Source organism: Giraffa tippelskirchi, chromosome 1, assembly GCF_054371585.1.
Source record: "Giraffa tippelskirchi isolate mGirTip1 chromosome 1, T2T-mGirTip1v1.2.pri, whole genome shotgun sequence".
Taxonomy (NCBI): Eukaryota; Metazoa; Chordata; class Mammalia; order Artiodactyla; family Giraffidae; genus Giraffa; species Giraffa tippelskirchi.
This window is the reverse complement of record NC_137275.1, coordinates 194,582,552-194,595,517: the sequence shown is the minus strand read 5'-3', so window position 1 is coordinate 194,595,517 and position 12,966 is coordinate 194,582,552. Positions and strand designations below refer to the sequence as shown.

The window sequence follows — 12,966 nt, the reverse complement described above, 5'->3', positions numbered from 1 at the left end:
GCTGAAGCGTGCAATGCTAGGATGGGTGAAAAGCTGGAAATACCTATGGGTGGGCCAGCTGCCACCCTTCCGTCTCAACCTATCTCTAGGACAAGGGAATATGAATGGGGGTAGAATGTCCCCGAAGGTGCTTAGGAGGGCAAGAGTTCCATTTGGAACAGCTCATTTGCATATCAGCCATTAGCCTCTCATAAAGAACCAAAGCATTGGTTCTGGCCAACCCTACATACATTTCTTACTGCTATCACTCAGAAACCACTAGTGATGTGTTTTCTGTTTATTTTAGGGTAAAACAATGTTTTTACATATTCTCCCCTTTTTAATATGCATGATTTTTCAACAGTAATTCAAGTTCTAGTAGCATTTAAAGTACATTAACTTATTTTTATTGAAGTATAGTTGATTTACAGCTATACTTTCAGGTTTACCGCAAATAAATACACACACACACACACACATACAATATATACACAATATGCGTGCATGCATGTTCAGTCACTTCAGTCTAGTCCAACACTTTGCAACCCTATGGACTGTAGCCCGCCAGGCTCCTCTGTTCATGGGATTTATTTTTCTAGGCAAGAATACTGGATTGGGTTGCCACGTCCTTCTCCACAGGATCTTCCCCACCCAGAGATCAAACCCGCATCTCCGATGTCTCCTGCATCCCACTGAGACTCCTCGAAAGTCCATATACAAGTGGATATCTATATCTATATCTATATAAATATTCTTTTTCAGCTTCTTTTCCATAGTAGGTTATGATAAGAAATGGAATACAGTTTCCTGTGCTATACAAGAGGTCCTTTAAACTTACATTAATTGCTAAACACCACGTTTTATGCAGTTTCATTACATGAACTTCATCTTCTTTTCTAGATCCCCAAGTTACAGCTCAGCATCTGACCATAAAACAAGAACCTCAACTCAGGCCCATTTGTTCAAACTATGGCACAGATAGACATGTAGTTAAAAGTAGAGAAGGAAGCTATTCTAAATAAGAACCTGAGTCTCTGAGACAAATTTTTAAAAACAATTTTATTTACGTCTAAAAATAAGGGAGTAAAACATAAGCTCTAGTAGTCACTCCTTGAAGAAAGCCATCTATTGGCTCTGTGACAAGGTTAAGTAAAACATTTTCTTACCAATCATTAAAGGTACATTTAGGTTATACCAGAAAAATTGTAGGTGCTTCACAGTGGTCATCCCAAATTATACAAATAAGATACATTTTTAGTCTTAGTGCTGGAGTCACTATATGAAACACGATCTTCTGTGAAACAAAGCATCTGCCTTTTATTCTTCTCCATCACTACACTACAGAGCATGTTCACATTTACAGACCATTCTTCTGTTATTTTCTTAACACAAAGTAGAAATGAAGAGTGACTCCCAAGTATTGCTCCTACAGTTTCCAAAGCCTTTCTGAGCTCCCAGGAGGACCTAAGACATATTCTTTCTCTGAAGATCCCATAAGATGAAAGCTTCCTACACTACCCTCAAGGCAGAAAAGTGACAGAGCTAGAATCTCTGTCCAGTAAAACTTCTCCTTGGGGATATTCACCACAAGTGCTTTTACGGAAAAGAAGCATCTGATCAAGATGAGGAGAACCAAATCCCATGGCAGGTGGCTGACACACAGAGAGGAAATCCCTAGCCCAGACCAGGGCACCAGCTGAATCCAGGGACACAGAAAGGTCCTCAAAGCCGTGGGTAGGTCTGGTTTGCAATGCTTATCCCACATCTTGTCACTCTTGGAAAGAGACCTGGGAGCCCATGTGTATCCCATAGAAAGGTGACTCTCCAAGAATGTTTGGGAAAAACAGCATCAGCATTCCTTGGAAACTGTTAGAAATGCCAATTTTCAGGCCCACGGCAGAACTATTAAATCAGAAACTCTCGGAGTAACCCAGAAAGTCTGTGTTTTCATAAGCCCTCCAGGAGTTTCTGAGGCAAAGTCAAGTTTGCAAACCACCATCACAGGACTAATAAAAAATCATTGTAGTACAGCCCCCTCCACCATCACCACCACTCAAGCCTTATTCATAACTGCAGAATGAGAGATCTTTCCTCCTTCAGAAGAAATGTCAAGGATCAAGAGGCCAAAGGGGGAGTCAGGAGGAGGTTTAGCCATTATATTTAAGGACTTTACCACTGTTCCTCCTCATTCATTTCAGGTTTGGGCATCTTGTTCACAGGCACACACACAAAGAAAAAGGAGAAAGCATCAAAATGGATCTGATCCACCCTGGAGCCTACTATATACTGGACAAACTACTGCTACTTAAACATCACTTCCAAGTAAGCAGGCAACAATGACAGTAAATGTGACGAGTGATGTAGATCAAGAAAACCCACCCAGCTATCTCCCCAACACAATTAAGACACCACTAACTGTGGTGTCACAGCTTTCCCCAGCTAGTGGCATTTATAAGAGACCATGCAGAATTCACCAATAACATGAGTCAATACATAGGTTTAAATATCAGAGCAAATGCTTTTTAATCACTAAAACTCTTGCCTACTTATATCCCCCCGAAATGAATTTTCAATTTTCTAAAAGAGACCAATGGTCTATTGTGGGCAACACAAACCCTAATTTTTAATCGAGCATTAGGAACTTTTCCACTAAAATAAAAAGTGACTTATTCACAATGTTTCAATGTACCTCCAATAGCTGTTCTTATTTTGCTTCCCAACACTTTAAATTTGAAAAGATGAGAATCTGAAAACATAGCAGCAACACAAAAAGCATGCCACGGAAACTCTAGAAGTCAAATGTACAACAGAAAGCACCTTTTTTAAACAAAATATGTGTGTCTGTCACTTGCCTACTGGCACTAGCCTGCCTTTCTGAAGTAAAGGCAAAACTCAGACATAATTAGTCACTTGAAAACTCAAGAAACCAGTTCTATGTCTTCTGGGACAATTGTCCTCACTGAAAGTGGGTAGTGCTGAGTAATCAACATGATTTTGCTCTGTCTTGATTTGTAGTATCATAGCTTTGTTGCTGTTTTCTCAGCCTTCAATCCTAGTCATTGTAAATCTAGCTGCTTCCTTCTTCAGTGGTAATTAGCATTAGTCATAAGCCAAAAATGATTCCACATAAGTAGTAAAATAAACACAACCCTTCTTACCTTTCATGCCAAACTTGGAGTGTCTTGCCAACCTCAGCAGAAATAGCATTACCAGTAGACAAAATCCCACTACAGATGCAATTACCACCACAGCGTAGACCTAGAGAAAAGAAAAGAGGGCAGTCATGACCTTGTTAATTAGTTCCTTGTACCCTGAAGCTGCTGCTGCTCCTGGAGACAGTTAATATTTATTGAATAATTACTACTTGATTTTCTAAGAACTTTATGGATATATCAATTCACTTATTCTTCAACAAACCTAGGAAGAAGTATATAGGTCCTATTATTATCCCTATTCTACAAGTGAGAAACTGTAAGTTAAAGCTAATAAAAATATTCATCCAATTCATATTATATAGATAAACTCATACTAACACACCATATATTATATAATATATAAATAATAGATATTTTATCTATCTATATACCTATGTACCTACATACCTATCTAGAAAGAGAAGAGAGAGAATATAAAACATGAATGACAAAATCCTAATAATTTTTGAAGCTGCTGAAAGATACAGGGGAGTTCATTTCTCTATTCTCTCTACCACAGTACATGTTTGAGAGTTGTCCATAATAAAGATTTTTTTTTTTAATTGGCTACTGTTGCTCTTAGGAAGTCAGGATGCCTGGAGCAGTGAGCAGGTCTAGAAGGGATCAGGAAAGAAGTGGAGAGTGAGCTCAGCCTGTGAAGGCTCATAGGGTTGTAGACTTGACATGTGACCTTTTCTGTATGTATGAGAAAGATCAATACAGGGTTGTTTTTCTAATTTAAAGGTGTAATTGCAAGTTGTGAATCACACAAGAGAGACAGTAAATGCAGATCTTTGTGAATCTTGTCACAGCTCCGAGCTGGAAATCACAAAGGCACAAGTGCATAATGCTAAGTACACACTAATAATTTATAAACACAGATGGACATAGAGCTATCTTCCATTTTTGTTATTCACCCCAAAGTCCCACTTCCAAAATATGTCTGTTTTTATAAACCAGGAGTTGGCAAACTTTCCTGTAAAGCCTCATATTGTAAACACTTTACAAAGATACCATGATCTGGTCCCATCACTTCATGGGAAATAGATGGGAAAACAGTGTCAGAGTTTATTTTGGGGGGCTCCAAAATCACTGAAGATGGTGATTGCAGCCATGAAATTAAAAGATGCTTACTCCTTGGAAGGAAAGTTATGACCAACCTAGATAGCATATTAAAAAGCAGAGACATTACTTTGCCAACAAAAGTCCGTCTAGTCAAGGCTATGGTTTTTCCAGTAGTCATGTATGGATGTGAGAGTTGGACAGTGAAGAAAGGTGAGCATCGAAGAATTGATGATTTTGAACTGTGGTGTTGGAGAAGACTCTTGAGAGTCCCTTGGACTGCAAGGAGATCCAACCAGTCCATCCTAAAGTAGATCAGTCCTGGGTGTTCATTGGAAGGACTGATGTTGAAGCTGAAACTCCAATACTTTGGCCACCTCATGCAAAGAGCTGACTCACTGGAAAAGACCCTGATGCTGGGAAGGATTGGGGGCAGGAGCAGAAGGGGACAACAGAGAATGAGATGGCTGGATGGCATTACCGACTCGATGGACATGGGTTTGGGTAAACTCCGGGAGTTGGTGATGGACAGGGAGGCCTGGCATACTGCAATTCATGGGGTTGCAAAGAGTCGGACACAACTGAGCAACTGAACTGAACTTGAGGGCCTAGAGTCTCTGTTGCAACTAGTCAATTCCACTGCTGTAGTGTGAAAAAAGACATAGACAATATGCAAGCAAATGGGCTTGTTTGTGTTCCAATAAAACTTTATTGACAACAACAGATGGATAGCTGTATCTGGATATAGTATAGCTAGAACTTAATTAGCACTCTGTGGAAAGAAGTGCTTGATGGTTAAAGTGATTTTGAAGTGAAATGAAGTGAAAGTTCCTCAGTCGTGTTCAACTTTTTGCGACCCAATGGACTATATCCAGGCAAGTATACTGGAGTGGATAGCCGTTCCCTTCTCCAGAGGATCTTCCCAACCCAGGGATCAAACCTACATCTCCTGCATTGCAGGCAGATTCTTTACCAGCTGAGCCACCAGGGAAACCCAGGGATGCTGCTAAACCTACTGAAGTGCCCAGGACGTCCTCCACAAGAAAAATTATCCATTGATAATAATGTTAATAGCATTAAGGGAAGTGTACTCTTACTTGGTGCCAAAATAAGTGCTAAATTTTCAAAAAGTGGCTGATGTGTCTGCCTCATCTCGGAATGAGGATGAGGCTGACAGAACTCCCAGTCAATACCTGTAATGAAACAATAAATAAGCTTTTATTGTTTTAAGCCACTGAAATTTGGGGATTTTTGTTACCACAGCATAGCTTATCCTGATTAATATACCCATACTATATATGGTATTCATATGCCATAGTGAGAGGCAGTGTCAAGTGGAGATTAAGAAGATAGATTCTCTGAGTTCAGAATTGAGATTTACCACTTATTAGTTGCATGGTTTACAAATCACTTAACCTCTCAGCCCATCTCATAATCCTCTTATATAAACTAGGGGATATAATAACTCCACCTTGCAGGCTGTTGTAAATCGTCAATCTGTTAATACAGGTAATGAGCTTGACACAGTGCCTAGTTTAATAAGTAATTAATTATGTTTGCCATAATGATGATAATGATGATGATAATAAAACTGAGATTTAGAAAAACATAAGAAAGCAGCCCAAGATCATACCTCTCAAGCTTGGGACTGAAATAAAAGTCTAGCAAATATAAAACCTGTGATTCATGTGTGATTTATCCACTACATTGCATTTTCAAAGTGTGTGGCTGAGAGTGAAAGCAGAATAATAAAAACACATGGCTATAGCTTTCCAGGTGGTGCTAATGGTAAAGAATCAGGCTGCCAATGCAGGAAACAGAAGAGAGGCGTGTTCAACCCCTGAGTCAGGAAGATCCCCTGGAGAAGGAAATGGCAACTCATTTCGGTATTTTTGCCTGAAAAATTCCATAAACTGAGGAGACTGGCGGACTACAGTCCAAGGAGTCACAAAGAGTAGGACATGACTGACCACAGACACACTGAAATCCCCCAGCAGAACCTTCAGATGGTGTTAGATGGAGACGGCATTAAATAAGCCGCAAAACACAGAAAAGAGCACATGCCAAACACTTGTCTAGGGTCAAACAAAGGTGTGATATTTCTCTTTGCTGCTTAAGTTGTGAGTGGCTCTCCCAGGCAACACTTCTACAGATGTTTGAGCACAGACTTAATTCTGTCTCTGTGACCTACATACAAATAGAATTGTAGTGATTCCTAAAAGGCAAGTTAGGAATCAGCTTGTTCTTACCAAGATCATTTCCCTCAAACTCATCTGATGGTTTTGCGTATTTCTTTTTCAATCTTTATTTCTAACTAACATTTTCATGGGAAAGAGATCATCAGCTATAAGTTTCTCTACCCTATTATTAAATTCCAAAATTATACAGATAAACAAATTCAAGCACTATCTTATAGGAAGGAATCTGAGATGAAGATAGATTTGGAGGACCTGCCCTGAGTCCCAGGATCTCTCTGCAGAGCCACAGTACAGTCTTCCCCACTTTGGAAAGTACCTTACTGGCATTCAGGAGACCTTTGTCCTTATGTTCCCAGGAAAGCCCACCTTTACCAGCTGTGACAGCTCACGGATGCTTCACTTTTCTAAGACTCTGTTTCCTCATTTGTACGTGGGGATAATATATCTACCTTGCATTCTTTATTTCATTTAGGAATGTTTAAGTTAACTTAGAAAATGGAAAGGTGATTGATTCCAGAAAAGCAGTTAATGATCTGCTAGCAAATATTTAAACCTATTGAAGCAATTCTAAATGTAAAGGATGCTTTAATAAACAAAGACTCCTATGACAATGAGAAGAATCATTTCCTCAAAGACAAATTATTTGATAAATACAGAGTTTCATGTACTGTGTGTATGTGTGTTGGGGTGAGAGTGTCTTCACATGGGAGAAAAGGAATAAGTTTGTTGGCTAGTCGGTTGGTTGGTTTTATCTAAGGTTACCTCTCAGCGTACAATAAGGAACTGCTCTGCTCTGAAAATTCAGCAGCATTCATGAGGAGCATTTGTTGCTTCCAAGTGTCTTCCAAAGGCTTTGAAAATACCATTGAATTTTGTATCAGCTCCCTGATTCTGAAACTTTTCTTCTAGTCTAATGAACTTTCTGGTGATCAGGGGCTATTGATGTATTAAATGTTTGATCCACACATAATTTTGAAATTTTCTTTAAATTCTGCAAAACATTGACCTGTACTCTCATGCAAATTCCTAGGGGCTACAGGTGGAGTCAAAATATACAGACTTTCAACAAAGATTATTTTCACTGATCTTGCTCTCCAATACCCTACTACAGGCAGTTCAAACATCAAGATATACCAATTAGGGGCTTAAATTTAGCATTTGGATTCAAAAGAGAAAACTGAAGTTAGCATACAATTTTTAGTAATTGAGATACATACACATCAGTGGGTTTAACGCATGCTTCTTGGATTCCTTACAAATGCAAACAACATTCTCAAACCAAGAAACATTAAATGGTTTGGTATGAGAGTAAAAACTTAAATGACTGCACAAGGAAGGAATTAGAAAACATTCTGCAGTTGATTTAGCACAGCAGTTTTTCTTGCTGTTTCAATGCATATAGTCATCTGTGGAAACATGTATGTCTGTCTCCAAATACTGGATGTGCATGTTATAAGTTGCAGTTAAGTTGCATCTCTTTTTGAGCCTCCTGGTCCCACTGCCACGGCCCTGGTTTAAATATTCATCATATCTCTTTATTATTGAACCAAACACCTAAATCATCACCCCACTTCCAATCCTTCTCTTCTGAAACCCATTCTATAGTGCTCATCATCAGTCTAACCACCTCTAGGTGTCAGGTACTATTCCAAGGACTAGGAATACAGCTGGGAAAAACACTGACCAGGTCACTTATCCTAAGAATCTTACTAAAGAATCAGGGAAAGGAAAAAGATATTAAAAATGTAAACAAATAAATATTCAAGATAATTATCACAATAATAACTGCTCAGCAGAAGATGAAATAGGGTAATGGATGTTGCTAGCCACTCTAGCTAAAGCTGTGTGGTGACCATTGGGAAGTGCATGCCTCCTAGAGAAAAAAGCAAATGTGAAAACTATGAGACAAAAGTAAGCCTGGAGCATGCAAGAGAGCATTTTAAAAAGATAACTGGTAAACAGTGAGGAGAGTGTGCAGATGAAGTCAGAGAGACAGACAAGGGCAAGATATGTAGGGCCCTATTAACCATCATGAGGGGGTTTATAAAACAAAAGTTTCATTACAATACGTTGAGAAGACTCTGAGAATGACAATAAAACAGTGATCCTATTTGTGCTTTAAAAAGGTCACTAAAGGGAGAGGGTTCAAGACAGTGGTATAAGAAGATCCTAAACTCATCTACTACCATGGACACAGCAAGTTTGCAACTAAATATGAAATAATTCCCTCAGAAAAGGATCTGAAAACTAGATGAACAGAGCCTCCACTTGTTTCACCACAAGTATAATCATGGGAATGGGGTGTAAAAAAGATAAAGCTTTGGAATGTATTCAAACTTAAGTTACCACCAACTTAAAACAGGATATTACTTACATACAGTGTTATATGTGAACCTCCCAGTAATCACAAGGAAAAAACTTATAGTAAAAAGAGGAAAAAAATGATAAGAGAATCTAAACGTAACACTCCACCAAACGTGGAGTATCTCAAGATACGAGTGAAAGAGAATAAGAAAGGAACAGAAAAGAACTACAAAAATAGCCATAAAACAACTAACAAAATGATGACAATAAATACTGGTTAATAATTCCTTTAAATGTAAATGGGCTAAATTCACCAATCAAAAGAAATGGATTAAAATGGATTAAAAAGCATGATCTGTCTGTATGTTGCCTACAAGATACTCACTTCAGAAGAAAGAATACACATAGGCTGAAAATGAACAGATGGAAAAAGATATTCCATGAAAATGGGATAAAAAGAAAGCTGGAACAGCTATATTCATAACAGACAAAACAAACTTTAAAACAAACCACTGTAATAAAAGACAAAGGGCATTAAATTATGATAAAGGGGTCAATCCAGCAAGAAGATATAACATATACAAATGTATATGCACCCAATACAGGAGCACCAAGATACACAGAGCAAATGTTCAACATTCAGAAAACAAAGATCATGGCATCTGGTCCCATCACTTCATGGCAAATAGATGGAGAAACAATGTAAACAATGGCAGACTTTACCTTTTTGGGCTCCAAAATCACTGCAGATGGTGACTGCAGCCATGAAATAAAAGATGCTTACTCCTTGGAAGAAAAGTTATGACCAACCTAGACAGCATATTAAAAAGCAGAGACATTACTTTACCAACAAAGGTCCGTCTAGTCAAGGCTATGGTTTTTCCAGCAGTCATGTATGGATGGGAGAGTTGGACTATAAAGAAAGCTGAGCACCGAAGGATTGATGCTTTTGAACTGTGGTGTTGGAGAAGACTCTTAAGAGTCCCTTGGACTGCAAAGAGATCCAACCAGTCCATCCTAAAGAAAATCAACCCTGAATGTTCATTGGAAGGACTGATGTTGAAGCTGAAACTCCAATACTTTGGCCACCTGATGTGAAGAGCTGACTCATTTGAAAAGACTCTGATGCTGGGAAAGATTGAAGGTGGGAGGAGAAGGGGATGACAGCAGATGAGATGGTTGGATGGCATCACTGACTCAATGGACATGAGTTTGAGTAAATTCTGGGAGTTGATGATGGACAGGGAGGCCTGGCGTGCTGCAGTCCATGGGTCACAAAGTGTCAGACATGACTGAATGATTGAACTGAAAGGGAGAAATTGAAAGGGACACAATAATAGCAGGAGACTTAACACCCCACTTATATCAATGGATTGATTATCCAAAAAGAAAATTAATAAGGATGTATCAGATTTTGACATGTTAGACCAGATCACCTTCCAGATATACATAGAACATTCAATCGAAAAGCAGTAAACATTCTTCTCAAGGGCACATGGAAGTTTCTCCAAGAAAGTTCACATTTTAGGTCAGTAAACAAGTCTCAATAAATTTAAGAGGATTAAAATCATATCAAACATCTTCTCCAAAGACAAGTATATGAAACTAAAACTTGCTCACAAGAAAAAAATTGGAAAAACTACAAAAACTGGAGATTAAACAACATGTTACTGAACAACCAATAGGTCTTTGAAGAAATCAAAGAAGAAATAAAAATGCATAGAGATGAATGAAAATAGAAATTTAACATAACCAAAGTCTATGGAGTGCAGCAAAACTGGTCACAAGAGGGATATTCATAGCAATACAGGCCAACCTCAATAAACAATAGTCCTAAATAAGGAAGCTAACTTTCCACCCAACGGAACTAGAAAAAGCATAACAAATGAAGCCAAATATTAGTAAAAGAAAGGAAATAATAAAGATCCAAGCATAAATAAATAAAGACTAAAAAATAGAAAAGATCAATAAAACAAAAAGCTAGCTCTTTGAAAAGATAAAATCAATAAAACTTCAGCTAGACTAATAAAAAAGAGACTCAAATATATAAAATCAGAAGTGAAAGAGGAGGAATAGCAATGACATCATAGGAAAACAAAGGATCATAAGAGGCTGTTGCAAACAATTATTTGCCAAAAAATTGGACAAACTGGAATAAAAGGATAAACTCCTAGAAACATAATTTTTCAAGACTGAATTTTTAAGAAATAGAAGATCTGAATAAACAAATTGCTAGTGAGGAAATTAAAACAGTAATCAAAATTCTCCCAACAAGCAAAAGCCCAGGACCAGGTAGTTTTAATGGCAAATTCTACAAAAACATTCAAAGAATATTTAAGAACTTTCTCAAATTCTTCAGGAAAAAAAAAAATGAAGAAGAAGGAACCTGCCAAAAGCATTCTACAAAGCTAACATTTCCCTGGTACCAAAACCAGACAAGGACACCACAAAATAGAAAATAACTGGCCAATATCTTGATGAACACAGATGTAAAATCCTCAATGAATATTAGCAAAATATGTCTGATATGCATTAAAAGGATCATACACCACAATGAAATGTAATTTATTCCAGGGTTTCAAGGATGGTTCAATATCTACAAATCAATCAACGTGATACATAACATTAACAAAATGAAGGCTAAACAATCACACATGATCATCTCAATATATAAAGAAAAAAGCACCTGACAAAATTTAACATCCACTTAGATGATAAAAACTCAACAAAGAAGTCAGGAACAAGATAAAAATGCCCACTCTTGCCTCTTTCATTCAACATGATGTTGGAAGTCCTAGCCATAGAAATTAGGCAAGAAAAAGAAATGAAAGCACCCAAATCAGAAAGGAAAAAGTAAAACTGTCATGATTTGCAGATGACATGATACCATATTAAGAAAACCCTGAAGAGTCCACCAAAAAATTATTATAATCAGTAAATTAATTCAGTGAAGTCACAGGATACAAAATCAATGTACAGATATATGGCTTTTCTATACACTAATAATGATATATCAGAAAAAGAAACTAATAAAACAACCCCATTTGCAATTATACCAAAAGAATAAAATACCTAGGAATAAATTTAACCAAAAGTGAAAAGACCAGCGCACAGAAAACTAAGATGATGAGAAATTGAAAAGAAAAACCACAAATAAGTGGAAAGATATTCCATATTCATGAAGTGGAAGAATTAATCTTATTAAAATGTCTGTAGTACTCAAAGCAGTCTATAGATTCAGTGTCAGTTCAGTTCAGTTCAGTCGCTCAGTCACGTCCGACTCTTTGCGACCCCATGAATCGCAGCACGCCAGGCTTCCCTGTCCATCACCAACTCCCAGAGTCCACCCAAACCCATGTCCATCGAGTCGGTGATGCCATCCAACCATCTCATCCTCTGTCGTCCCCTTCTCTTCCTGCTCCCAATCCTTCCTAGCATCAGAGTCTTTTCCAATGAGTCAACTCTTTGCATGAGGTGGCCAAAGTATTGGAGTTTCAGCTTCAACATCAGTCCTTCCAATGAACACCCAGGACTGATCTCCTTTCGGATGGACTGGTTGAATCTTCTTGCAGTCCAAGGGACTCTCAAGAGTCTTCTCCAAAACCACAGTTCAAAAGCATCAATTCTTCGGTGCCAACAAGCACATGAAAATATGTTCAACATCACTAATTATTAGGGGAATGCAAATCAAAACCACGTAAGATATCACCTCACACCTATTAGAATGGCTATTATTGAAAAGCAAGAAATAACAAATGTTGGCAAAGATATTGAGAAAAGAGAATCTTCAAACACTGGTGGTGAGGATGTAAAATGGGACAGCCACCATGTAAAACAGTATGGAGACTCCTCAAAAAACTAAGAATAGAAGTACCATATGACCCAGTTATTCTACTTCTGGGTATTTATAACAGAACATGAAAACACTAATACAAAAGGATATATGCACCCATATGTTCAATGGACCATTTCTAGGGAAGAATTTTAGCCACAGAGAGGGTGTGTCTTCTAATTATTATCTCCCAGCAATGGACAGGTATCTGGGATTCAGTGTCAGGTTGCCTATTTCAGGACAAGGGGAGTCTGGTCACTGTAATCCTCTCTCCCTTCCAACCCAGCTTTGGGAACTCAAAGAACACCTAGTCCACCCTCTGTCCCTGGCCTCACCTTCTCAAGAATCCTGCTCATACACTGCATTCCATGCTCAGTGGTCATGACTATCCACTGGG

The 12,966-nt window shown here is 38.2% G+C and overlaps 1 protein-coding gene across 19 annotated transcripts in view; it reads right to left on the bottom strand.

Annotated features, from left to right (window-relative positions):
- Positions 1–12,966, bottom strand: part of NTRK2 (neurotrophic receptor tyrosine kinase 2) — a 386,793-nt gene that overhangs the window by 285,912 nt on the left and 87,915 nt on the right. For all 19 annotated transcript variants that reach the window (XR_014062590.1, XM_081521581.1, XM_081521570.1 and 16 more), the window contains one exon: positions 3,138–3,237. Coding sequence is in view for 18 of the 19 variants with exons in the window: in XM_081521581.1 (XP_081377707.1) it covers positions 3,138–3,237 (100 nt within the window). In the remaining variant the exon portion in view is untranslated. The remainder of the gene's footprint in view (positions 1–3,137; positions 3,238–12,966) is intronic.